This window comes from Choloepus didactylus, chromosome 9 (assembly GCF_015220235.1).
Source record: "Choloepus didactylus isolate mChoDid1 chromosome 9, mChoDid1.pri, whole genome shotgun sequence".
Classification (NCBI taxonomy): Eukaryota; Metazoa; Chordata; class Mammalia; order Pilosa; family Megalonychidae; genus Choloepus; species Choloepus didactylus.
In genome coordinates this window covers 130,790,615-130,815,216 of record NC_051315.1, presented here as the reverse complement: position 1 = coordinate 130,815,216, position 24,602 = coordinate 130,790,615, and the positions used below count along the sequence as shown (strand labels likewise).

At 46.3% G+C, this 24,602-nt stretch overlaps 1 protein-coding gene across 29 annotated transcripts in view; it reads right to left on the bottom strand.

The window, feature by feature from the left end:
• The window catches only part of LRRFIP1 (LRR binding FLII interacting protein 1), a 139,330-nt gene that overhangs the window by 6,000 nt on the left and 108,728 nt on the right, over nt 1–24,602 (bottom strand). For 19 of the 29 annotated variants that reach the window (XM_037849393.1, XM_037849394.1, XM_037849370.1 and 16 more), the window contains 9 exons: nt 22,029–22,064; nt 21,533–21,658; nt 19,943–20,014; nt 18,153–18,323; nt 16,131–16,223; nt 15,101–15,193; nt 13,851–13,943; nt 12,514–12,655; nt 7,160–10,257 (listed from right to left, as the gene is read on the bottom strand). In XM_037849393.1, coding sequence (XP_037705321.1) covers nt 8,513–10,257; nt 12,514–12,655; nt 13,851–13,943; nt 15,101–15,193; nt 16,131–16,223; nt 18,153–18,323; nt 19,943–20,014; nt 21,533–21,658; nt 22,029–22,064 — 2,571 coding nt within the window. In that variant the 3' untranslated portion in view covers nt 7,160–8,512. Of the gene's footprint in view, nt 1–170; nt 251–898; nt 1,017–2,464; nt 2,515–7,159; nt 10,258–12,513; nt 12,656–13,850; nt 13,944–15,100; nt 15,194–16,130; nt 16,224–18,152; nt 18,324–19,942; nt 20,015–21,532; nt 21,659–22,028; nt 22,065–24,602 lie in introns of those variants that run through there. The other 10 variants (XM_037849397.1, XM_037849401.1, XM_037849378.1 and 7 more) reach the window with 7 other exon arrangements.

The following is a 24,602-nucleotide window of genomic DNA, read 5'->3' as shown; positions in this document are numbered from 1 at the left end:
CGATGCCTTAATTTATCCGTCCCTCCTCCCCCTCCTCCGGGAACCTTTTTTGATTCTAAAATAAAATCTTTGCTTCCTTTTGGTCCTGAGTCTCTCAGGGGCTATTTCTAGCAAACAAAACTTGAGTTAATCATCAGCTGAATGTTATTTGCTGAAAAGTACACACATACATTTTGTTCTAAGGCAGTTATCTCTTGCTCAGATTTTGCAAGTTTAAATTTGAGGTCGCTGATCTGTCTGTTGGCATCCCCTAAAAGGAAAGAGAAGGAAAAGCTGTTAAGCTCTGGGGCTTTTAAAAAGTTAAAGCAATAGTTACTCGGAACCAAGCCTTACTTTATCATTATCTTGCAAATTTCTAAGTTCTGGTCTGGGGCTCCCCAACTCCACAGAGCTGAGAACGGGGAGAAGGTGCCCTCTCTTCAGACACCTGAGCTAGACAAGTGCTTTCGGTGCCTCTGCACAGGGGCCTGAGAGCCCAGGGAAGAGAACGCTCGGGAGCAAAGATGACAAAGGAATGGCGGGGGTGGGGGGAGGTGGCGAGAGACTGGGCAGGATGCTGGCTCCCCCAAGCCTGTTTCTAGCTTACTGGCGTAGAAAACAGTCTGCCAATTTTCCCAAACAATCAGCAGATCAAAAGAACACTGGATCTGGAGTAAATGGGGTCCCTCTCTTGGAATGGAGGAACCCACTCTGGGTGACCTATTTTACCTGTGAAATCCTATTTCATCAGCTCAGACAGAAATGTCCCTGCTCTGTCCCACAAAGAAACATCTTTGCTCTCCTGGGGGGTGTGGGGAAAATGGGGCATTCTTTTGCATGACAACTTCTTTCCTCTAGCATAAGTGCAATAAAAACAGCGTGCATAGGAGGGTTACTTCTACAGGAGGATGACATTTACTTTGCAAGTCCACGACATGCACATCTGTCCCATTTTCCAAGACACCGTCTTCAGATCTCAGGGTGTCCAGTTGGCCATTCTTCTGTCTCTCTTCCAGCTGCCCTTTGAGTTTCTTAATCTGAAAACATCCACCAGTACAATGTTAGTTTCTCTATTCTAAACAAGACTGAGAAGATGAACTCAGGCTATCAGAAAGGAAACACAGAGTAAAATAAAAACCAGTGCCCCATATGTCCAATTGGCCATTGCCTTGCTGTTATCTAGTATCTCAGCTGTGCATAATGAAGCATCAGGAAATGACCAAAAGGTTAAAATCCACATCACAGTCCACCAGGCAGGCAGGCAGGCAGTCTCCCCCTTTTTAAGAAAGAAACCATCCCAAATGAATACCAAGTAATCTTCCACCAGTTGATGGTTTTCTCAGAAAGTAAGACATAGTGCAATGAAAGAAAAACGGATGATGTCTGCAGTATCAGGCATGACTTATTTGTGACTCTGGATGAAAAGTGATTTCTAAAGTTGAAATTCCTCTTGCATTCAGGAGGAGATTGTACATAAAGTAGTTTAAGTGTCTGTCTAAGAGTTATCAAGCCAGTGTGCCATTAGCTACCAGAAGCTTCTGGGCACACGAATATTGTGATTAAGTCCCCAACAAAAGTGTGTGCCTCCTTGTCGGGCCTGGTCACGTGGCAGGTTTGCCAGGTTCACCTGGGGCTGTCGGCCCTTCCAGGAGAGGGAAACAGTGTAGTCAGAATGCTGCCAACGTCTACAGGAGAACCTCCCAAGCCCTTTCCATGTACAACTTCCAAACGATGAGGAACTGCCTGTAGGGACAGCCTGCCTCCCTACCCAACACAGGCACAGCAGAACCCCAATAAACCCGAACCATCCGTGCAGGCCACTTTAAGAAAGCAGGTATAGAATTAAGATGGACGCATTTTTTTAAAAAGATCAGAGAACTCCAAGAGAATCCTCCCAACAGAGCAAGTGCTTTCTTTACCCAATTTTGAGAGCCTCTGCAAACAGGAAGGCAAATATATCTGATTAAGCTTATGAAGAACAATTCTTCTAATTTTTCTTAGAAATTTCTTCTAATTTTCCCTAGAAAGTGATTGTGGAATGATTTAAAAATGGTTCTGCTAGGACCAACCAGGCCATGTCTTGTATTTCTCAAGGTGGAAGAGGGCAGTGAAGATAAAGCAAAGCTAGAACGAGGACCCAGCTAAGGGGCAGGGCTGACAGCACTGAGATGGAATGGCTCTCTCATGTCCCTCCACTCAGTGGTTAATCCTGGCTTTCTACATAAATTTCTACTGTAAGCAACAATTCCCGTAGAATGCACCAAATCGAGCTTCACAGCTTCCAGGCTTTGAGACCACATCACTAAACCTCAGGCAGGCTCTACCTGGATAAGAATGTCAAGACAAGAACACGGGTTGGCTTGCTAATTCTCTTCAGGCAGGATGTGTTAGGGATTTCCTGATAAAGCAAGACAGAAGGAAGGGGAGTGCTCACCGTTTTAGTTGCCCTTCTGCAGAACTCCTAAAGCAATAAAAAGATGGTTACCTGTTCCAATAAGCATTCTCGTTCGTCGACAAGCTTTTTCAACCTAATGTCTAAAGAAATCAGAAAGGCATGGGTTTAGGTGGGTCAGCACATTGTTAAACAGAAAAATGATCATTCAGGTTAGTGAGAATAATGATGAGTGAAGGTTGTCACACACCATGGTGAATGAGGTCACAGACAGGACGGGGGATAGGTGAGCCAGGGGAGCTGTGTCAACCTGCCAGACATGCCTTTCTCGTCAGGAGCACATCCGCCGCATGCAAACAGGCTGGTCCTCTGCATTAGGTTAGCATGCAAGAGCTCTAGGGCCAAGCCACGCTGAAACACAAGATCTCACAGGCTGCACAGTTTAACACTACTAGTGATGTCCAAACACACCTACAGTCATGCTCGCGTAGCACCAACATTTTAATGGGCCCTTCCTTTCCAAGTTGACATCTCAAAAATCTGTCTTTCCCACTTCTCTCATACACCTCCTCAGTGTCAGAGTTTCGGCTACATTTTTGCTAGTCGTTAAGTCTGCCAACAACACATCTGCTAATTCAGGTCTCACGAGCTGTTTTCCTTTTCAGGAAAAACACAGTAATTGTTTACTTTCCTTTTCAGGAAAAACGCAGTAATTGTCCCTATAACTCCTCCCACCCCAGAGATGTACAGATGCATGTACATAAGCTCCTTCCAGTTCCCCAAACCTCTCTCTGAAGGAGCGTCCAGTAACACAGTTGTCAGATTGCAGATGGGGAAACCAAGGCCCAGGGAAGTTTTCGTGGTTTGGGCAAAATCCCACATGGGTTCCAGTGCACGGTCAGGAGGGGCTGACAGGGACGAGGCTGACAGGGCTGGTCCGCTGTCCGTGCCAGTCACGGTTCAAAGCAGCCCAATCGGTGAACTCCCGAGTGGGCAGTGTCGTCCGGGACCTCTTCTACAGGCAGGTGCCCGAGGCCCAGAGCGGCCACACAGCTTTCCTAAGGCCCCAGGATGCACCCCAACTGCCCCATTACCAGGCTTTTCCAGAGCTAAACTCAGACCTGACTCCTGGCCCCAGTGCTCTCACACTGCCTAGCTCCAAATTCTTCACGGAGGATTAAGCACCTTAAAAAAAATTAACTTCCATTAGCATATGAAACAAAAAATAATTCAGATAAAATGTGTCTTTGTTTTCATGTTAAAAACCATTTATTCCATATTCTAATTCCAGTTAAAAGTTTTATCTATTGTTCCAAAGAAAAGACCCTAAAATTGTTCTTTTGAAAGGCACAATAACAAAATAAAAAAATTAAAAAAATAGAAAATGTAAGGCATAATATAAGATAAACTAAATTCATGATGTTTGCCATCCATTTTTAAGTTACATACAATTCAATTGCTTCTGACAAATGTTTTATTCTTTCCCTTCCCAACCTACCCAATACCGAAACAAAACTTCTATGTCATTATAAACCCTGGTCTTTTATTCAATTTCACTTTTCCTTTTATCTTATATATTTTATATTTCCACAAAGAAAAACCAAGGGGATCTTCAAAACATTGTTTGAATACATCAGAAAGTGATCTTGAAGCTCATATACCCATTATACAATTTTATTATTTTTTTCTATTAGAAGACTTCAAATGTCCAAGACAGCTGGTAGAAAATAAATGCTAAAATGTAATGATAGTGCTAGCAAAAAAAAAAAAATGGTAATTTGATCTTTGGTCTTATGTAATATTAAAAAATATAGAAAGATGAATAGAACTTTCAAGGAAGAGAAACTTTAAAGTAGAATTAGAGAAGAATATGAAAACAAAATAATTTTAAGAAAATAGGAAGATTATTCCATATAAAGAAAAAGAAAATAAGAGTATTACTTTTTATAGCTTTAAAACTCAAGTCTAATTTGTTGACTGAATAGAGGACGTCATCGATGTAGACACCGTCATACTTACACAGCAAGGTTACTGAACACCCATCATCACCCTCTGTTTACTCGGAAAGTAGCACCGCTCCTCACTGGCCTGTAACACCCAATTTATAAACAGACACACTGTTCATCGAAAGGCAGCGATTGACGTCTTTACAAATAAAGCAACAAAGAAGATGAAGACACACTGTCCCAATTTATGGCTCTCTTTTAAAGCTGGAGGTTAAAATTAGTTGGCTACTAAGGGTATTTTAATAATATCATTAAAGGATTGCATTTTTAAAAAATCTGGCTTTTGTATATTAAATTCCAACAACTTTTCCGATGTGCATTTTAGAGACCTATGAAATGAGAAGTCAAGGGGCAAGGACTTACAGAAGATTATGGTGGGGGCCTAAGGGTCTGCGGTCTCGGAGCTCCCTGGCTCCAGGTCGTGTTGACCTGCTGCCCACCAGGAGAACGAGGTCAACCAATGGCAATGAGTCTCTAAGTGCTTTACCAGGATCTGCTCTGCACCCCGACTCTAACCCTACTTTTCAGTAGTTAAATAAGGCACACGGAGCTAATGCGGCTCGCTCAAAGCAATATTTTTTCAAGAGTGTATTTTTCACTCTGTGGACTCCTAGTGGCCATGGCAGCCCTCAGGTCTCCCCCCTCCACAGCAGAGAGAGTTGCCTCCCCTCCAGATTGGCAAAGATCTCTCCGGAAAGCACTCACTGGTTCTTTCTCTTCTCCCTCCTCACACTGATTTAGCTCTATTGCACTTCAAGCAGTTTCCACCTTCCCCGAGTAAAAGCCCCAGCACGGGCAGGTTGCTGAGGGAGCTCTTTCCTCCTGTCTGCAGGACCCCCGTGGGTCCGTCGGATGGCGGCTGGTTCCCTGCACACAGCAGCCGCAGGCTTCGGGGCAGCTGAGCAGCTTGGCAGAAAGAGCCAAGTCTTTGACTGAAGTGGAGCAGTTGACTTGGAGAAAGGGGACAGTACAAAAGATTTTTTCCCCTGAGAAACAAAGTTTTTCATGATCATCACACTGAATGAGTATATATCTGAACATAAACAAAGAAAAACCCTTTGTTTTCAAGGAGCCCAAACATTTGGGAGCAATCTCACTTGTGCGCTCCTTTGACTCACTGAACGCCGGGCCCGCTGTGCAGCCTGACCGTCCACCAGGCACGGGGACCCAGAACCGTCTGCACCCAGCGTGAGCATCCCGGGGTCCTCGAAACGTGGAGATTTAAAAGTTCAGGTCACTCAGTCTCCTTGCTGTTAACTGAAAATTCTAAAAATTATAGTCAATGCAATACATCTCTTTTAAAAGCTCTTTAAGAAACTAGAGTGCTTTCCAAATTTTGTATGTTATAAAATAACAATCTGTAATTTAAAAAGCTCAGTTACCGTTCCCTATTTTCTCTGTATCCCCATAATTATACCTAATGAGATTTTTGAAGGAAGATTTGTATTTTACATAGAGTAACCATTTTCTGGTTCAGGGCTGAAAAATTTCCGAGCCTTTAGTGATAAATGCTTTGCTCTGTTCTGCACTATAATAAAACTTCAGTGATCTAGATCCCTCTGGGAAAGAGCTTGAACAGGTAACTTTTTGATTGTTTTCTGAGTTTTCATCTTTCGACACTGAAATCTTCCTAGGTTGCCTTATGGACTTCTGTGCCTTCTTAAACTGAGTGTCCTGAACTTAGCCATTTCTTGACAAATTAAGGGACTTTATCGTGAACATTGATTACTCTGCTGGGCTCTAGTTTCATTATGGAGCTCTTGGAGCCTTCTGCAGGACACATGGCTCTCTGAGTTTATCTGGATGGCCATACTCTGATCCACTTTTGTGTCACCGTGCTTTCTAATCTACCACAGGCCTAGAACCTGGACGGTCACCAACACTGGAAAGTAAACAGGCTCCGAGGAGCATATGGCTTCAGAGCTGGCCTTGGATCAGTCTAATTTGGCTGCTCAGAAGCCTTTTCCTCCCTTGTTTTGAGGACTTCCTGATTCTCAGCCAGCCGCTCCCTGCTGGGCAGCTGGGTCTTATCTGCTAGCCTGGTGCCTCCTATACATGAAGTGATCAAAAACGTTTCTTACTTGAATGAGTGAATAAGTGAACCGATCGAGACTGCTGGATGGCTGAGTTGAGGGATGTGAAGTTTGCTATCACGTCTTGAAATGTGAAAGGAAAGAACTTAAAATGGCTTAATGACTTCCCTGTTAGTGAGTTTGGTGGCTGAATCACTTCCCAAGAGGCCTCTGGAAGCAGGAATGAGCACTTTTCCAAGGTAGTGTGGAATGCAGCTAAAGTTAGGACATAAACTAACACCCTTTAAAGTCCTTTACAGGTCTTGGACCTGATTCTAGCAAACCTTCTATTTTTTATTTATATGGTACAACTGGAGAGGATTTATCAACCCATCATCCTCTCCTTCAGGGCACTTACGTGGAAATAATTAATGTTTATTTGCCAGTTCATCAAACCGCTCAAACAGTCTAAGTCTCGGCACATATGAGCACAGCCCCAGAGCACAGACCTTCCTCAACTGGAGGCCCTCGTCAGAGCCACAGATCATGACGTGGAGCTGAGTGACGATCTTCTCGGTTCTCCCAGGGATGGTCTGACACCAGCCCCAGGCAGACGCCCGGGAGAGAAGTTCATCTGGGATTTACAGAGGGTGCCACCCACACGTCTCCACAGAACCTCGATTAAGAATTTAAGCCACCAGGAAGCAGGCGTTAGTTTAAAGATGGTGTGTGTGACAGCAGCAGAGTCGAAACACAAGTAGCCCAAAAAGTGGCATCACAGGCTTTTAAAATTATAAAATGTTTTTATTTCAATTGCATAATAACACTTGTATTTGCCTCAAATTTTACTGAGGTTTTGGTCTCTTTGCACCCAATTATATCTTGTAACAGTAACATCAACTCACGTAAGTTCATGGTGTCAACCACTTTCACAATGTACATTCCACTGGACGTTTAGTATTTTACAATTTTTTAAAAAGTTCCTTTATATAGAAAATATATATTTCCTTCAAGCAGATCAAAATAAGAATTTTCCAATAACAGTACACTGACAAACAATAAACGAAAACATTTATACCAAAATAACCAAAAGTGATTCAACTATTTAAAAAGTCCTATTAAAGTCTAATAGCAATTTGCACAGGAACGGTAACCTTTTGGATTGCTCTTTTGAATAATGATTAGATGTTTGAACAGAAAGAGAAGTAATTTTAAAGTTAAAAAAAATCAACTTTACAAGCAACTCTCTTTGCACAAACACTGCAATAGGAAATGCCATTTCATCATGTCTCTTCCGGAACAAAATGTTTTTTGGAATCTTTGTATGAAATTAATTTGGTACATAACCAGAATGAAGGGAAGTCAAAATCTCCCATTAAAGAAAATTCAGGTATCACCAACAATGAGATTCAGGAGTACTGGTGTGAAATGGCATACTTATTTGAGGTCAGGGTGAACACGATCTCCCAGTTGCTTTAAGACAGTTATTCCTTATCCCTAAAAAGAGTAATTATCGCCCTAAAGTGCAATTCTTATCACTCAGTGACATATGCTATTTGGCCGTTTATATCCCTTAAATACCACAGAGATTATAATATACAAATTAAAATCAAATGTGAAAGTACATATATTTGAATGAGACAAATTAAACATCAATTATACTCACAAAAAAAACCTCAGAATGCCATTTGGTCATCTCAGTTAAATGCTGATATATCTGGTCAAGAATATCCATATTCACATCAGCCTAAGGCAAATGTTTGGTACTTTTATTCTGATTTTTAAGCAGGAATATAAACAGTATACGCTATTGTTTGACATTACTGGAATGCTTTCAATTAGAACTTACACTTAACAGCAAATGTGCCTTTCTTTCTAATCTGGGTGATAACCTTAATGATTAAATATAAATCTATAGGTAACAGTCTATAACTTAGAGTATAATGTTGGTAACTTGGTGGTTGATTGTCATACAGTGCATCTATATCGAGTTAGAACATTTGAAGAATATCCCCAGCTGAGAAAAAACACAAGTGTTTCCACTTACTGTGCCGAGTCCTTGGCCCCTGACCCCTCTAAACCTCACCGTATGAGCCTGTGCCCCTTCTGCTCTCTGCCTCGCTTTACGACATGGTGCAGTCTTCTTTGCTTCTGCCCTTCTCGTTTCTACTTCTTGCATCGTTTTTGCTTTCCAACTCCAGGTCCCCCACTTCTCCCGCTGGTGCTGGAGAGTCTGCGTCTTCTAGATTAATGCTATCCAGAGCCTCTTCAACTGCATGACCCGGATGCTCTGATACCGCACGCTTCTCGTTACTTTCTATTTGGGGGGCACCATTAATTTCTTGTGGGGGACTTTCATTTTCGAGCAGGGTGCTGCTCTGTATTTCTTCATTCTTCGGTTCTGGAGGACAGATCTGGTCAGCACCATCTTCTTTGGTGTTATCTTTTATAACACCCTCATCCAATTCTTTATCTCCACCACTAGGGCTTGGTGGTTGAGCGGCACCATCCTCAAAATCTAACATGTCTCCATCGGCTACTCCTTCCCCTGCCTTGGCTCCTTCATCGTCATCTTCTTGGTTAAGTTTCCCATCCAAATCAATTTTAGGATTTTCTGGACAATTAACATTTTCACTGATTCCCGTTACAACGTCCTGGTTTGGATCTGGGGCTACCTCACCTTGTGCTTCCTCTGCTGGCTTCTTGTCAGTAAAGGTCTCCTGCTCTTCTTCCTTAACTTCACTTAAGTCTGTGTTCTGAAATGTTAACTCTTTAGCAACATCTTTAAGGGTTTCCACAGGGACTGGTGATTTTTTCTTCTTGTTTTTCTTTTTCTTGCTCTTCGTCTTCTTCGGTGATGAATCCAGCACCTCTCCCTGCTGGTTACTCTTTCCTTCACCAGGTTCTCTCGGATCTAGGGGTCCACTTTCAGCATCTAACATCCTTGCACTTGCTGCTTCCTGATGGTCACTCTGGGCTGCTGGAGAAGAAGGAATGGTTTTGACTTCGGGCTGACTTGGTCTCTCATCCATTAATTCTGTTTCTCCGTCCTCTTCTTTACTGTTCTCCCTCTGCATTGGGGCCTCCTTGGGCTCAGCGACATCCTGGGTGGCGAGTTCCTTCTCTAGACTATGTGCTGTGCTTGGGTCCAACTCTTGAGGGGCATCTACTAACCCATGTTTCTCACCACAACTCACTGGGTCATCGCTACGCTCTGGGGAACTTGAGGCCCTTGTGCTCACTTGCTCCCCAACGTCAGCACCCCCTGCCTCTACCACACTATTTGTGGGGCTCCCAGGTTGCCCCCCAGTGCCTGCACTGCTTACCCTTTCAACTTCTGAGAGCTGCAAAGGAACAGATCCCTGACATGGTTTAGCACTAACCTCTCCCAAATTGGTTTTAAAATCCTCTTGGTTTTCTTTTTCCTGCATTTCTGCAGACTCTTTACTTCCATTTTCGATACCCAAGTCATTACAACTGCTCTGCCCAACCAAGGGACCTGGAATTTCACTCTCTAAATCAGGCAAACATCTGTTTTGCTCAAGGGAAGCCGTTGTCCTATCACCTGGCAAGTCGACGACATTATCTGACTGAATCTGCTCTGTGTTTTTAGGGAAAGCCGGGTGCTCTAGAATGTGGCCTTGAACCTGCTCCTCACATCCAGCGTTCGCTAATGTCCCTGGGGACGGGGCACTGTCTTCTGAGGAGCTCTGGTCCTCGGCACTTTCACCAGGATGTAACACCTCTGTGTCCACACAGTCCTTTACTGTGTCCTCTTTGTGCGGCTCTTGCTCAGTATTCTGCAAGATTTCTCTTTGCCCCACATTCTCCACCATTTCACTTTTCACCGCCACTTCACTGGCTCTTCCTAAAAGACCATTGAGAAAATTGAAGGGACTACATGATGTGGCGACCACTTAACATACATTACAATGTAAACACATGTCCAGTATCCCCCAGCCCCCCTTACTCAAAAGAAAGAGTCATCAAAGAACCACACAAGACAGCCTTTGCCAGTTCTGTGTGGCAAAGTGGCGACTGCATTAGTGCATTTGGATCAGCAGAGGCCACCGCCGCCAACTGAAAGGCAAGAGTGATTGCTGGTGCCAGCTCGTGTGAACTGATTTCTAAAGGTGAAGTTAAATTTTAACAAACAGAGCTTTGGATCAGGCAGCAAAACAATCCAAAATGAGGCAGCCAGAGGACTTAAAGTCCCTATTCCCCATTTTCACTTCTCTAAGCACGTCTTGACTACCCAGATGTTCTCAGCCATCAAACCACCCTGCGTATCCCACAGCCCTAAATGGGGCCTTCAGAGGATTTTTTTAAGGGAACATACAGTTCACTTTAAGAAACTCAGCCTCAAAGTCAATCACAAGGAAAGTAGTTTTGAAATAGCTCAGAGGATGTCAAAAGAAATCCACCTTCCACCACCCAATCACTGTCTTCCTGAGTAACCTTCTGTAACCCGAAATGTGTTCCATGCCCTCAGGATGGGAAGAGGGTTCCGGTAAAAGGCAGAAGCCTAAGCCCAGGATGGCCACTTAAGCCCAGGATGGCCACTTAATTAAATAATAAATTATTCCTCAATTAAAGAGCACCTTACTGTTTTGGAATGAAGAGTTATACTTGGATCCCTCAAACAAACAAAACCCCAGCCTACGAGACCACACGCTGCTGCAAGTCAAAGCTTGATGATCTCGTCATCCAGGGCCCTCCCTGCGAAGCTCTGGCCCCCGAGAAAATGGGGAAACTATTAGATCTTTTATTTAGAGTTAGTTTTCCTTCACCCTTTAGAATTTCTATTATTGCATAGGTTCTAAGAGTCCGTCTTAAATTAATAAAATAATATACATATATAAATTAAAAATAAAAATATATTGGGGAGTTCCCCCAATTTTTTACTGATAGGGACATGTGATAAAAACACTGGAAGGTCACGTTTACAACGGGTCTTTCTGGTTCTTTAAGCATTTCACAAATGGTCATCAAAGAGTTATAAAATGAATATTTGGGCAAGAGCAGGATGGCCAAATTCCTGGCTGCTTGGGTAACTGATATAAAGGTAGCATGGAAATGAATCAATTTCAACAATTTTTACACAATGAAAAGAGCTGTGTTTCTGGAATAGTATAAAGATAAAGAGGTATCTCCCTGGGAAACAAGTCCCCTGGGAATCTGGTGTCTATGGGTTTCCCCATTTCCAAATTAAGAAGAAATGAGAGGAAACTTCTAAATCGAAATTAAAATGGTGGAGCCTAACCTTATCCCAGCCTCACTTTACAAAAGCTGCAATGCAACTGGTGACCAGTGACGAACGAGGTCACTTCAGGCTGCACACCAGGATCTGAAGGACCACCCAAAGCCAAATACTAGGACAAACATCTTTCAGAAAAGCATTTGTCAGTGAGTCTTTTCCAGTAATTGCAAATAGTTTAAAATCCTTCTGCAAGTGATTGGCTCCCCCGACTTATATCCTTTTAGAAGCAAAGTTGTTGAATACAGAGGACTGTGGCCTCGGACCGAGGAGGCTATACCCAGACCCTCGCTGGTAAGTGGCCTCGTCAGCACTGGTCACACTCACCACCAAGCCCTCCCCGCCCGTCTCGAGCCGCAGCTTTAGAACAGGTGCCAAGAAGTGCTTCCTCGGGGCCCCAGCTACTGCCCGCAGAGCGGTGCCCGGGAGGGGCCGTGTCGGCTCCCAGATGGAGCAACTGGCTGTCTCGACAGCCTCCACTGTCCTCAGCTTTACACGGCTCTGTGACAGGGTAAGTTAGAAAGCCACACTTGGTACATGATGGAGGAGAACCAAACAGTGACTGTCAAAACTGGCACTTAATTTTGACCATTTTCTTTGCATTCATAGTCTCACTCGATAGCTCTGAGAAGCAAAAGGAAGGTGCATCAAGCCCTCGGTGGTGAGCGCTGCACAGAGACGCATGCCAGACAATGAGGGTGGGCGGCCAGGCCGAGGGGCAAGGACACGGCCATGGAGGGACAGAACAAATGGCATGCCGTGCGACTGTTAATTGATCGGTGATGATGACTTCCATTCTGACAATGTGCAGAATGTGAACAGTGCTGACCGGAAAGATGAAAGGCCCCCGAGGAAAACGAAACTTACCCAGCGTCCCATCCCCTGTCGCCGTGAGGGCGCTGAGCTCTTCTTTTGTCATCTTGGTGAAACCTTGGTATCCAACGTCGTTTAGAGGGCCAGAAGTCTCTCCATTGGTAGCTATTTCTGAATTTAGGATTATTCCATGTTTCTGGGAAGAAAAGCAGGTTCATTGTAATATTTCCCCAGTGACACTAGGTTAAACTCTATTTTATTAATAATAATAAGGTTGTCTCCTGAAGTCGAGGACAACTCTCCAAAGATGGGGCAGTGGCACGCAGCACACTTAACGGATGTCCCGTCAATGCCCACACATCTGAGGGGCCTTCCTCCAAAGTCTACTTTTTTCTTCCACGTTTTAACTTGGCAGTGACAAGGTACTTTCAGCAGCCTTTTAACTAGAAATAACAGCCCGTTTGCAGCCACGAGTGGCGCATCAGGCAAAGGACTGGCAAGTGGCCTTTAATTCCAAAGCCTCAGTTGCATTTTTTAAAAAGAGAGACTGAGATAAAGAAAGAAACGTGTCGGGGGTCGGAAAGGAATGCAGGAAGCTCATCGGCTCCACGGTGAAATGCTGCACAGGCGCCTGCCCTGCACAACTGCAGCACGGTGCAGCCCCCACGGCTCTGTCCCCAGCCCCGTGCCGGTGCCTCGGCGGGGGGCATCACTGAGGCAGCTCAGGACCACTCCAGGCAGGACGGCATGAGGCTGGGTGGGGGGCTTCCCAGGAACCCACCACTCGAGAGGCCCCTGAGCCCTGCCGGTCTGCTGCTTGGGCTCTGACCCCGAATGCAAACAGTGGACACCCCATGCCCTCTCCCCAAGTGCCTGCCAGGAGCTCCGAAGCCCCATTCTGAGCTCTGACCCCCTCTGCAGCCCACAGCTGCAGCCCCTTGACGTGGAACTTCTCTCCCACAACCTGGCGTGTCCAGCGCAGACCTCGCCAGCCCAGCCCACTTACCTGAGACACTGTCAGCGACAGAAGTCCTTAAATTTGAGGCTTTACTATAAAGAAACAAATTCTCTACATTTCAGTAATGTCCTGGAGGATTTACTAATGAGTAAGAAACAAAATCTAGATGTCATACTAAAAAATACCCTGGAAACCTGCTTTCAAGAGCATCTGTATTTGTAAACACCTGAAGGTCAAGGGCAAAACCCACTGAATCCACATTTACTTTAAAAATCTCTGCAGCCTCAGTTAACCTACAATTTGAATCGATTGACAGAATTTAAAACCAATGACATAAAAATAATTAATGCCAGTACACACATGTCCATTCCTGAGAATCCCAGAATTTGCTTTTGTCACCTGGAATTTTAAAAAATATCCTTCAGCTTCATACCTTTAATTCCTCTTTCAGCATGGCTACTTCTTCTCTAAGGTCATCTCGTTCACTCCTTACGGAATCAAAGAACTCTTTCTGCCTCTCTAACGCCTGAGTGTGCAGCAAGCAGAGAGAAAGAAGGCACAGGTAAGCAGGTGACATAAGAGGCAGGGATAAGGGAGAAGTACGCTTCTGCTATCGAGAGCATTAACTGAGATAAGGTGTTAGCTGGAGTGTGCTTAACCATGCAAACACAATCAAAGTACGGAGCTTTTCATTCAGTTTAGGCAAGCCAAGAAGCGTTACTGTTCATACTCTCTGGAAGATATTAACATTTTGAAGCACCAAATCATAGCACGAGGTGCTGGGGACTATTTATTTGCATGACTTTCTAGCTTAGTATGCAGTTTTGCCACTTTGGGTTAGAGAATTTACAGAAGCAACATACCCATGTAAATGAGGGATGAATAAAGAAGAAGGGGAAGGAACTCCCAAATGACAATTGTTTTTGCGATTTGGACTGTTTTTCTACACCGACTCTTGTCTTTGGTTGCCACGGACAAACACAGTGAACCTGAAGTAAAAGCACACCCATGAACCCTAGGTAAGTGTCGTTGGGCACCTCGAGGTGAAAAGAGGGACAGCTTCGAGACACAAATGCACCTGTGACGTGCTCAAATGTCTGGAGGTCTTTACCAGAAGCTATGCAGGATGTGGGGGTCTATTTCCTGGAAGCCGTTCCTCATTAGGAACCGTAGCAGCTACTTTGTGGGTTCCTTTCTTCCCGTTCTTTGCTTCCTAAATGCAGCGGGTTTCCCCTTTTCCTGCTATGGAGGGCGAGGGGTGGGGAGCCTCCCCTGGGTAGATTTCAAGGTGGGATTAGGGAGACTGTCATCACCCTGCAGCTTCCTCAAACCCTTGGTGAGAAAACACAGCCACACCTGGTGGGGACTCGAGCAAGCCCGGATGTGACACCCTCAGAGCTGTCACGGAGCACCCTGATCCCGCCACGCGTCTCGGGGGGCCGCGGACCCGCTCACTGAGCAGCCAGAGCCCTCGGTTAGCATCTGGCGAAACAACCTGCTTGTCCGGAGTCAACCTCAAATTGTGAGTTAAGGTCAATTTGGGAAAGTGGGTGCACTGGCTACAAAAATGTTAACTTTGTATCGCATGGGGGTTGCGTGCACACTCAGACATGTTTTTCTGCAAACCACACTGGCTAAGCAGACCACTTGTATGAGCAGATTTCAACGACTTGAGAGTCCTACCCCTATCTTTTTGTCTTTCCACTCTACTGTCTCCTGAAGATCAGAAATCTCCCTGGTATAACTCGCCTGTTTCTGCTGTAGCTGTCGGATTTCCTGAGGAATAGGAACAGAGAGAAAGAGAGCAGGTAAAGCGTTAAACAGGAAGAAAACCACTTCTAGATTATCAGAGAGCTCCGGACGTGACAGAGGCGGCAAGTGGCAGCCTGGGGGCACCAGCTCTGCTTTAACCCATGAACCCTGAATTGATCGTCAGCCTTCTAGGATTTTCTTCCTTGTTCTACTCCCCAGCTTCAAGAAATGCAAGAAGATACACAGTGTTTGGGTGAAACTCTTACTTAAACAAAGCACCAAGTTAAAGAACTGATTAAGTTAGTAAAAAAACAAACAAAACCCCTCTTGTATTTGTTTCCTGCGGCTGCTGTTATAAATGTCCACAAACTTAGTGGCTTAAAATAACACACCTTCATTTTCTTACAGCTCTGGAAGTCAGAAGACTGAAATTGAGGTGTTGGTGGCTCCGCTCCTTTCTTGGGGCTCCAGGGAGGATCTGCCTCCTGGGTCTTTCCAGCCCTGTAGGCGGCCGGCATTCCGTGGCCCGTGGCCTCCCCATCGCGGACCCCGACCTCTGCTTCCGTGCCACGTCTCCTTCACCTGCCTTTGGCCCTCCTGCCTCCCTCTTATAAGCAGCCTTGTGATGGTGTTGGCCTCACCCTGAAAATCCAGAATGATCTTCCATCTCAGGTCTGTGACTTAACCCCATCAGCTGAGTCCCTTCCGGCAGGGGAGGTAACACTCACGGGGTCCAGGGATTAGGGCTTGGCTGTTATTCTCTCTACCACACCTCCCCAGACAAAGAGAAAACCACCCGAGAGCGAGAACTTCACAAATGAGAGCAGCTGTTTCCTCACGTGAGCCCTGGAGCATCAGGTGACACTCTCGATTTTTGAGAAAAAGGGTAACTTCAGTACATGAATCAATACAACGCTCGAAAGTCAAAAGAGAAAAAGAAAAACAGGAAAAAGTCACCTACCTCCAGCATTTCTTCTCTCTGCTTCAGAGCCTCCTTCACTTCGGCAAACTGGAACTGGAGAACGCTGTGTGCATGCTTTTCCCTTTCGAACTCCTGCGAGGGAGGAAGACAGCTCTGAGGTCCCCGTGGGGCCCCACCGTTACGTCACTCAAGGTCACGTTCTCATGAGCGACATCCTCCTCGGAACAAAGTACCTGTTACTATGCATCACACACTTCAAGGCATTTTTAACAATACGAACGCATTTCTCAGGTTCTAGAAGATGCACCTGTGGGTTCCTGTGAAACCGACACGAACGGACAGTGCGGTGGCCAAACTCGGATTTCCTTAGCATCCAACGGTGCCCCATGCAGAGAACATCTCCCCAGCATGCCCGCCACGGGTCACAGGGCTGAGCTGAGCGCCTGGAGAGGCAGCTTTGCAAAGGACTTGTAATGAAATTATCCCTGCCTTTGAAAGATGGCAAGGAATAGTCAATCTTGGGGATTGAAAAGGGATAAACATGGCTGATCTTGGCAAGCTTATCTCATTAACAGTGGACGTTCAGTGCCATCTGACAGGGTCTCCACTCCAGGGACACAGTGGGAAGAGGCTGGGGAAGCAAGGAAAGGACCTGCCAGCACAAAGCCGCTCCCCTGTTCCAACAGACTCATGCTGCAAGGCGGCATGTCCTCCCACTCGGTCCCCGTGGCATGATCCCTAGTGGCCGTCTGGTGCCTAACGGACTTGGCCAACAGTCTTGGGGACAGCCGGGTTCACCTTCCCTAGCTCTGTCGGGTGGCTTATTGGAGAAGGGATTGGACCAGAGCTTCCGCTCACCCTGGGTGAGCCCCACTGTCCGAAGCCCTGGGATGACGGGTCCCCCAGTGGCTTATGACAACGGCCTCCGTGTTGGGCTCTGCTTGGCCCATGGCCTTAAGCCCCAACCCCCCACCATGGGACAACATTCCAGAACCACCCAGCTTCTCAGGAATTAGATTTGGGGGTCCTTGGTCCACTTAGTGATGCCTAATGATGACATTTTTGGGAGTATTTAGAATGCCTTAGAATACACTTCCACCCAAGTGGGGTTCAGAGTGGGCTGTCTGCCTCTCCACTCCAACAGGCCATGGGGTCTCATGGAAAGCTTCTCCTTGCTGTTTCAGAGTTCCGCTCTCAGAAACTTCATGAATAACATATTTCTTTAGCTTCTAATTCAATTCTACAGCAGCCAAAAAAAGGAGGTCTTTGAATTGTTAAAGACATCCTTGGTGCTAACCCGTGGGATTTAGAGAACATGGCCAATTAAAAAATAAATTAAAAAGATAACTAAACTACACTCACAAATAAAATTTCCAATAGGGTCTCAGTATCTCTAAAAACTAGGACAATATTCCAGGGTTTGCTAAACCAACTAATTCCTAAAAAATATGACAAACAGGTGGCTCTTGCTTTCCAACTCACAAAGAACATCTAGGCCCAGCTCTCACCAAGTCAGTCTCTGCTTACTAATTTCAGTGTATATTCCTGCTTTATCATGAGCTGATATCATATGTTAACAACAAATTAATCCCAGTGGTTCTTAACCAAAATTCGAATTCCACACCACCCTCTTTGAGCTTACTGAAGGTATTCTGATTCTTTAATGGAGTGTTTGTCTTATCAACTCTGCAAAAATAAGCAACCGACCATTTCTCTAAGAGTCAGCAGATAAAATAAAAAGTAGGAAATGTACACGAACAGGAAAGATTTGAACCAGCTAAGTCGTAGCTTATCCACAGCAGGTGGGTTCTTTTACAGGCATGTTTCCTCATGGTTACGATTTTACCCTCCATGGTAAAATACGAACTTTTCTCCTAGTAAAATTGTCCCTAGGTTACGTGTTGAAATTATGCCTGTTGTGCACGTCCATATTCCAAGCCATTCAGCAAAGAGCACGGCGTTCTTACTCTCTGACGTCTGGGCTTCTGGGCGGGTGCAGAACACTGTTGAAAGAAAACAGCCTCACACAGGGCTCCCATTCTCTATCATGCGGCAACTTACTTTGTTTTTCTCTTCATACTGTCGCCTCGATTCTGCCAGCTGCTCCTCAAGCTCCAGCAGCACATCCTTCAGGGTGTCAACCTGGTACATGAAGTTGGTCTTTTCGTTGTCCAGCTGAGCATTGGAAACCATGGCCTTCTTATATTTCTCTTCAACTTCTGCCAGGGCGTCCTGCAGAAACCAGGCCATATTTTTGAAATTGCAGTAAGAAAGCAACAACAAAGGGTAGTTCATTTTTTTAAAAACTCAGCCCTAAATGTAGACTTTTTTTTTCCTTAGAGCAAACCAACCAGAATAAGAAACGCATGACAATTACATATGCACAGAAAATTTCTCCTTTTCAGGTTGATCAAATTTTCATCACTCAGAAAATTAGTTATTAGCTGTGATGAGGGATGAAAGCAATTTTAATCCTCATTAGAACAAATGACACACAGATTGGAGAGGTTTTGGTTACAGAGACCGGAGAGTGACCGACCTTAAGGATGACGACACATGCCACCCCCCCCCCCACCAACTAATGCCAGAACACCCCGTGATTCAGGAGCCAGAGCAGCTTTCCACTGCAGTGTGGTAGTTGTTCAGCAGGTTTCTGAAACAATCACTCAGGACATGTGACCAGGACCTGGGGAAGAGCCAGCAGGTGGTGGCTGACAGAACTAACTATTTGCCAAGGGCTACCTGCCATCACCTCTGCTTTGGCTCTGGCTCATGAAACAGGAAAGGATTAAGCGGTAATTTCAGATTTTTCGCCTGAAGGAAAACTAAACAAGATACACAGGTCTTACTGGGTAGGTCCTTTGAAAGGAGGACTGCAGGATAAACATGGGCTCACACCGGTTAACATTTAGATCCCCAAACACGAACTGGGGCAAGAGGATTCCAGAGAACAGAGTGGGCAGAACCTCCAGGGTGCAAAGCTAAGGACGAGGCGGGCGCTGCTTGGCCCGGTGAACCCAGTGCTACCAGGAGGCTCCCAGCGCCCGCTGCTGTCTCGCCCCTGCGCTGCCAAACCAGAGGAAGGGGTTTAGGTGGGGCATGAGTTGAAAGCCAGAGTGGTAATTTTCCCTCTCAAAGGGGAGGTGGCAAACTCGAAAATGATTAATTAGTTGTGGGGTTCTTGTCACCCCTCTGTTGGTGCCTGCTGTGACATAGAGCTCTGACTGTTTTCTAGCCAAAAAGGAAGTGATCTGCCCTCAGCTGCCTCATCGACACAGAGACACAGCCACTGAATACACATCTCACTGTCCAAGGACAAGACAACTACATTTCCTGGTTGGCACAATGAAGGCATTCCACATTCTAAACGCAGTGTGCAGAGACTCAAATAAATCCAGGACGACATGCATTTAGACGCTGCTTTGATTAGTGAAATTTTAGGGTATGCACATAACATGGGTGTTTCAAAAGCATGGCATGTTAGTGGTGCCTCACTGCTAGACATCAAATATCTTGAGAAGCAAATAAAATAAGTTTTATGTAACTACTACAGAAAAGGAAGTTCAAGTGTAGGGTGGGGAGATGAAAAACTGTTCTTAGGGTGTAGGGGGTGGTTTGAGCGCAAGACATGTATTAGGAAATATATTAGTGCCGTTTCTACTGAGTTACAGAGTTCAAGTAGTGGTATAAAAATTGCATTTCGGGCCCTGGTGAGTCACCGTCACTGCCCCTATGAGTCTGTCCACAGCCTGGAGCCTCTCTAGAGCAGTGCATGCAACGTGATCATCTTTATGATTTGTTTGAGTCAAGCTGGGTTAGTACCACAAGCCCACTCTTCGGTGACCCGGTACCTTCATCTCTTTCAATCCCTGCATGTATTTGCCTTCTACATCCTGAATCTGGTCCTTTAACTCATTGAGTTCCTGAAGGAAATGGCAAAAAAGGCAAATGACATCAAGGGAAAAAACTGTCCAATATCGCCAAGAAAGATAGATGAGTCCCAACTCTTACACGTCTGCATAGTTTCTCTTATTTGAGTGGTCTGAGTACCAGTTTTCATTTTTTTATGTGTTAAGGGAAAATCTTCTTACAAAGATTGAAATTCAGGTGTATCTAATCATATTTTTATACAACTTTACAAAACTGGCAAAACAGCTTCTGAAAATGGTACAAGTTATTTAGCTCATACTGAACAATTCATTCACGCACTCAATGCTGGATACAGTAAGATGTTAGAAAAAAGGAATCAGTAAAACTTTGACCCGGCACTTCCAGAGCTCCGAGTCTCTACTTGGTCTGCCTGGTTCACCACCAAATCCGGGCTGCCCCGGAGAGTGCCTGGCATGTTCTTGTTGGACGAATGGGTGGGGTTCACCACCTAGGAGCAGACACAGACTGTGACTGTGAGGGGCTCCACTTGGAAGGAGTCAAGGATGACAGAGAGTGGCAGGAGGCCAGGGCTTGGCTCCTGCGAAGGTCAGGGTTGTATTCTTCTACGCAGTCAAAAATTGGTTCTGGTTTCATACACTCATAAAACTTAGGAGTTGGAGGAATCTTCAAGGCAACCCAGTCCAATCTCACAGTTGTTGCTCCAATTCCGTGTCTGTCTCCCGCTGTGAATGGCCATCCAGCCTTTTAGGCATCACTGGTAGCGGCTGGCTCCCTGTCCCCCGGTTTTAATCCCTAGAAAGCTTTCCCATAAATGACGCCAAAGCCGACCCTTTAAGTTCCTCCTCGAATCTTGGCTCAGCCCTCTAGAGGACACAAAGTTCTAGCAACTTAACTTTCTCCTTTCAAGTCTTCCCTTTCTCAGACTCAATGTCCCTACTTACTTTAACCGATGGTTCCGCTTTTCTCTCTCTCACACAGAGTGGTTGCCATATACCTGGCCCCATGCTGGATGCCAAGGGTGTAAGAGAAAATAATATCTACATTCTACTGGGAGGAAAAAATCATCAAAATTCAATATGATGAGGGCTGCTAAAGGCATACTACAAACAGGAAGGAAAGGACACTTTCTAGGCAAAGTGGGAGGGACGTTCAGAGGGCAAGGCAGTGGGAAGGACCTTGGCGCGGTCTGGGAGCAGGAAGCCTTTGGGGTCCAACACCCCCGAACTGCAGCCTGGATGCCCACGCCCACAAGGACACAAAGATGACCAGGTGCGTCAATACAAAGTGGCAAGTGTGCTCCAAAGGGCACGTCTGGAGAGTCAGGGGAGCACAGAAGGACAGGCACACAGTCTGCCTCGGTGGTGGTGGTGGGGTGTGCTCAGGAGACGGTACCTGAGCTGGGTCTCGCATCACCAGAACGCCATGTTCATGGGAGGTAGGGTAGAAAAGACCAAGAAGAAAGATCCAGAGTTTTAAGAATGAATATTTTTTTTTAATTTGAAGACAAATTCTCATAAAAGGCTCTTCGAAGTCATAAGTAAGATTCTTACCTTAATTTCCCTAATGGATGCCTCGGTGTCGATGGAGATGGAGGTGTCTCCGCTGCCTCTCCGAGAGGACGTGCCCCCCAGCGAGGCAAGTGTGGCTGCAGACAAGCTGGGCATGTTGCGAGACCCCTGGAAGATTGTGACGGGTTCAGACAAAACTGAAATCACTTAGAAGTTTATATTATAGTTTTTTTTACTTTACTTCAGCTTCCAAATTGGAAAATCTCCAATTGCCTCGAGGTTCACTTGGAGGTGCTTCATGGATGCTCTGGAATCTGCCCGGATTCCAGCACAAATGCCTGCACTGTTCTGCAGGATTTACATCACAACTGTACATGACTCCCAGGGGACTCCCTCAGGGGCTGAGACACCGGTCTGGGTGGACCACTTACTAAGCCTCACTGGTGGGCACTTCATTAAAGATGAGGAAACATATTTTCCTGCTAATTTCATCCATCCATTGATATAAATGACATAACAGCTTACAGAAATTCCTTACCTTCTCAGTGAAATCTTTTTCTGGTCTCTCTTCAACCTATAGAGGAAAATGGACAAATATTAAATACGTAAAAGCTGCAAGTGGGGAATGTGGATTTAGGAAGTAAGATGGTAATAAACGAAAGCATTAGCTTCTTTAGTAATTTATAAAACTACTTTGCCAAGGACACGTCTCACCGTGCTGCTGCCTGGCAGCGGGGAGCTGAGCCAGCTACTGGGTGCAGATCAGCTCAGGCGCCAGGATGAGCTCAACTATACGGATGGATCAACTTTTGCAACTTCCACAAGAACATAACTATGTCTAGATACAATCTACACTGATCACAGAAAGAGCCATCACGAGGGACTTGTCCCTGCACTGGATCTGAGCAGATCCACCCTGCACATTTCCTACAGTCCTGAGTGCAGCAGGTCTTGGTGGAGGGTGGATGGCCAGTGTCAGACTCATTTATGAGCCACAATTATTATGGTTCAAGAGCAAGACTGGGACTGAGGTCCTGGAGCTGGAAGATGCAACTACCAACCTCTTTTAATTTCTGCTATTACTAAACTCTGTCTAAGGGAGTTGAGTCAATTACAACTTTTCCCCATTCTTTCTGACAAGTAACTGAGCCAATGTGAAAATTCTGGTCTAACCTCTTGCTTGAGAGATGTTCAGATACGGGGAGCGGGTTGGGGGTGATGCTGTAGAGAATCTTGCCATGGTGAGAGCAGGACTGCAATCGTGTGGATATTTGTCTGATGCTTTCTCTTCACCTTTCCCCAGATAGGACAGGCCCATGGGGCTGGGGGGACACCTGGACCCTGAGAGGATCTTGGGGACTATACAGTCGAGGCTGACATTGGTGCGTCTTCCCTCTTTGCTCAGTATCCAACTACAGGCCAAATTTCTTTTTCTTTCCTTTTGCCTTTTTTTTTTTGGCACACTGAGGGCTCCTTTCTGGAAGTCCACTGGGAGGGTGACCGATGACAGAGGACTAGAAGACGCTGTGCTCAGCCAGGTCTCCACACTCCCTGGGGGCTGACAGTCAACCACGTTCCTCCCTGAGACATGTCCGACCCTACTTCACGGAGCTCAAAGAACCGACCGAAGGTGCGTGCGACAAACACAGATCACAGCTCTGATTCGGTGGGTGAGGAGGGGACGTGGGCTTCTGAATGTCATCCTTGGGGCTTAGGGGGCGGACGGTCCAGGACATGGTTTGAGAAGTTCTGGTCCAGCTGGTTCCCAGGTCCCAGAGGAGCAGCCCACGGACATCCAACAGCTCACACCAACGCCAGGGCCCTGGGGACAGGTGGCAGCTCAGCACATTGGGGACGTGGCTGGCTTCTGGGGAGTTGGCAGACTCCAGACGGCCACTTCCTGGCTTGACCTACCCAGGGCCTGCAGGGGACCAGATGCCCTGCCCCCACCATCCTGCCCCCTGCCCCCAAGAAGGCCCACGTCCTGCCTTCTCTCATCCTCCAGACTCCTCACTGCTTCAGCTTCCTCTCCAAAGGCAGGACACCCAAAGCAACCACTAAATAACAGAGCGGAGAACCATAGCCAGCCCATCGAGGGGATAACGGGACCGTATAAAATACTCAATTAATCCAAAAATTAATCCAAAATAGGCATATTCCAAGACCAGCTCATAGCTTCGGACAGGCCCAGCTCCAGTGTCTCCTGCTCAGCAGATCCAGGTTTAACGCCACTGTGGTGGTTCAGAGCTGTGTACCCCAGAAAAACATGGCCCTAACTTAATCCATTCCTGAGGGTGTGAACCCCTTGTAAGTAGCATCTTTTGATGAGGTTACTTCAGTTAAGGTGTGGCCCAGCTCACTCAGAATGGGCCTTAATCCCATTACTGGAGTCCTCTGTAAGCAGAGTGAAACTGAGAGAGAGAGAGAGAGAGAGAGAGGGAGGGAGGGAGGGAGGGAGAACCACAGGAGACAACAAGCTGAAAGTCAGCGGAATCAGGAAGAGAAGGCGAGGCCAGGAGAGGCCACTGTGTGTGTGGCCACGTGACACAGGAGCCCAGGACCAAGGCTCCCCGGCAGCCAGCCCAGAACACGAGTCTTCGGGAAGAAAGCATCGCCTCGATGAACTTGTCTTAGCCTCAAAACCAGGAGTTCATAAATCCCCATTGTTCAGGCCGCCCCCCATGTGGTCTCTGCCTGAGCAGCCCGGGGCCCTGAAGCACCCACAGTCTGGTAGCCCCCACCCACCGGGTCCACACTTGCCTTCTCAGCATGAACTTTCCACTCCCGTCTAACCTTATTACTGTCTTTAGAGGAGAAAGGAAGCGAGAACCAAGAGCCCATCCCCAGATGGTGGTTCAGCTTCATGGGGTTGGGGTCTTAAGTCCCGGGGCTCGCTCTGCCCTCAGCTCTCCCCTGTCCACTTGGCCGTGCCTGGCTGTCCTCCAAGGAGCAGTCCAGGGCCCGTGTGTCCCATGGAAGCTTCCAGGTGGCCTCGGCCCACACGTCTTTCGTCCCGGTGTCCTTTCCCTGCACGACGTGGCACTGTTAACACCCCATCAGAGACGCCCCGCTCTGCACCACACCGTCTGCTATTTGCCGGCACAGGTATTTG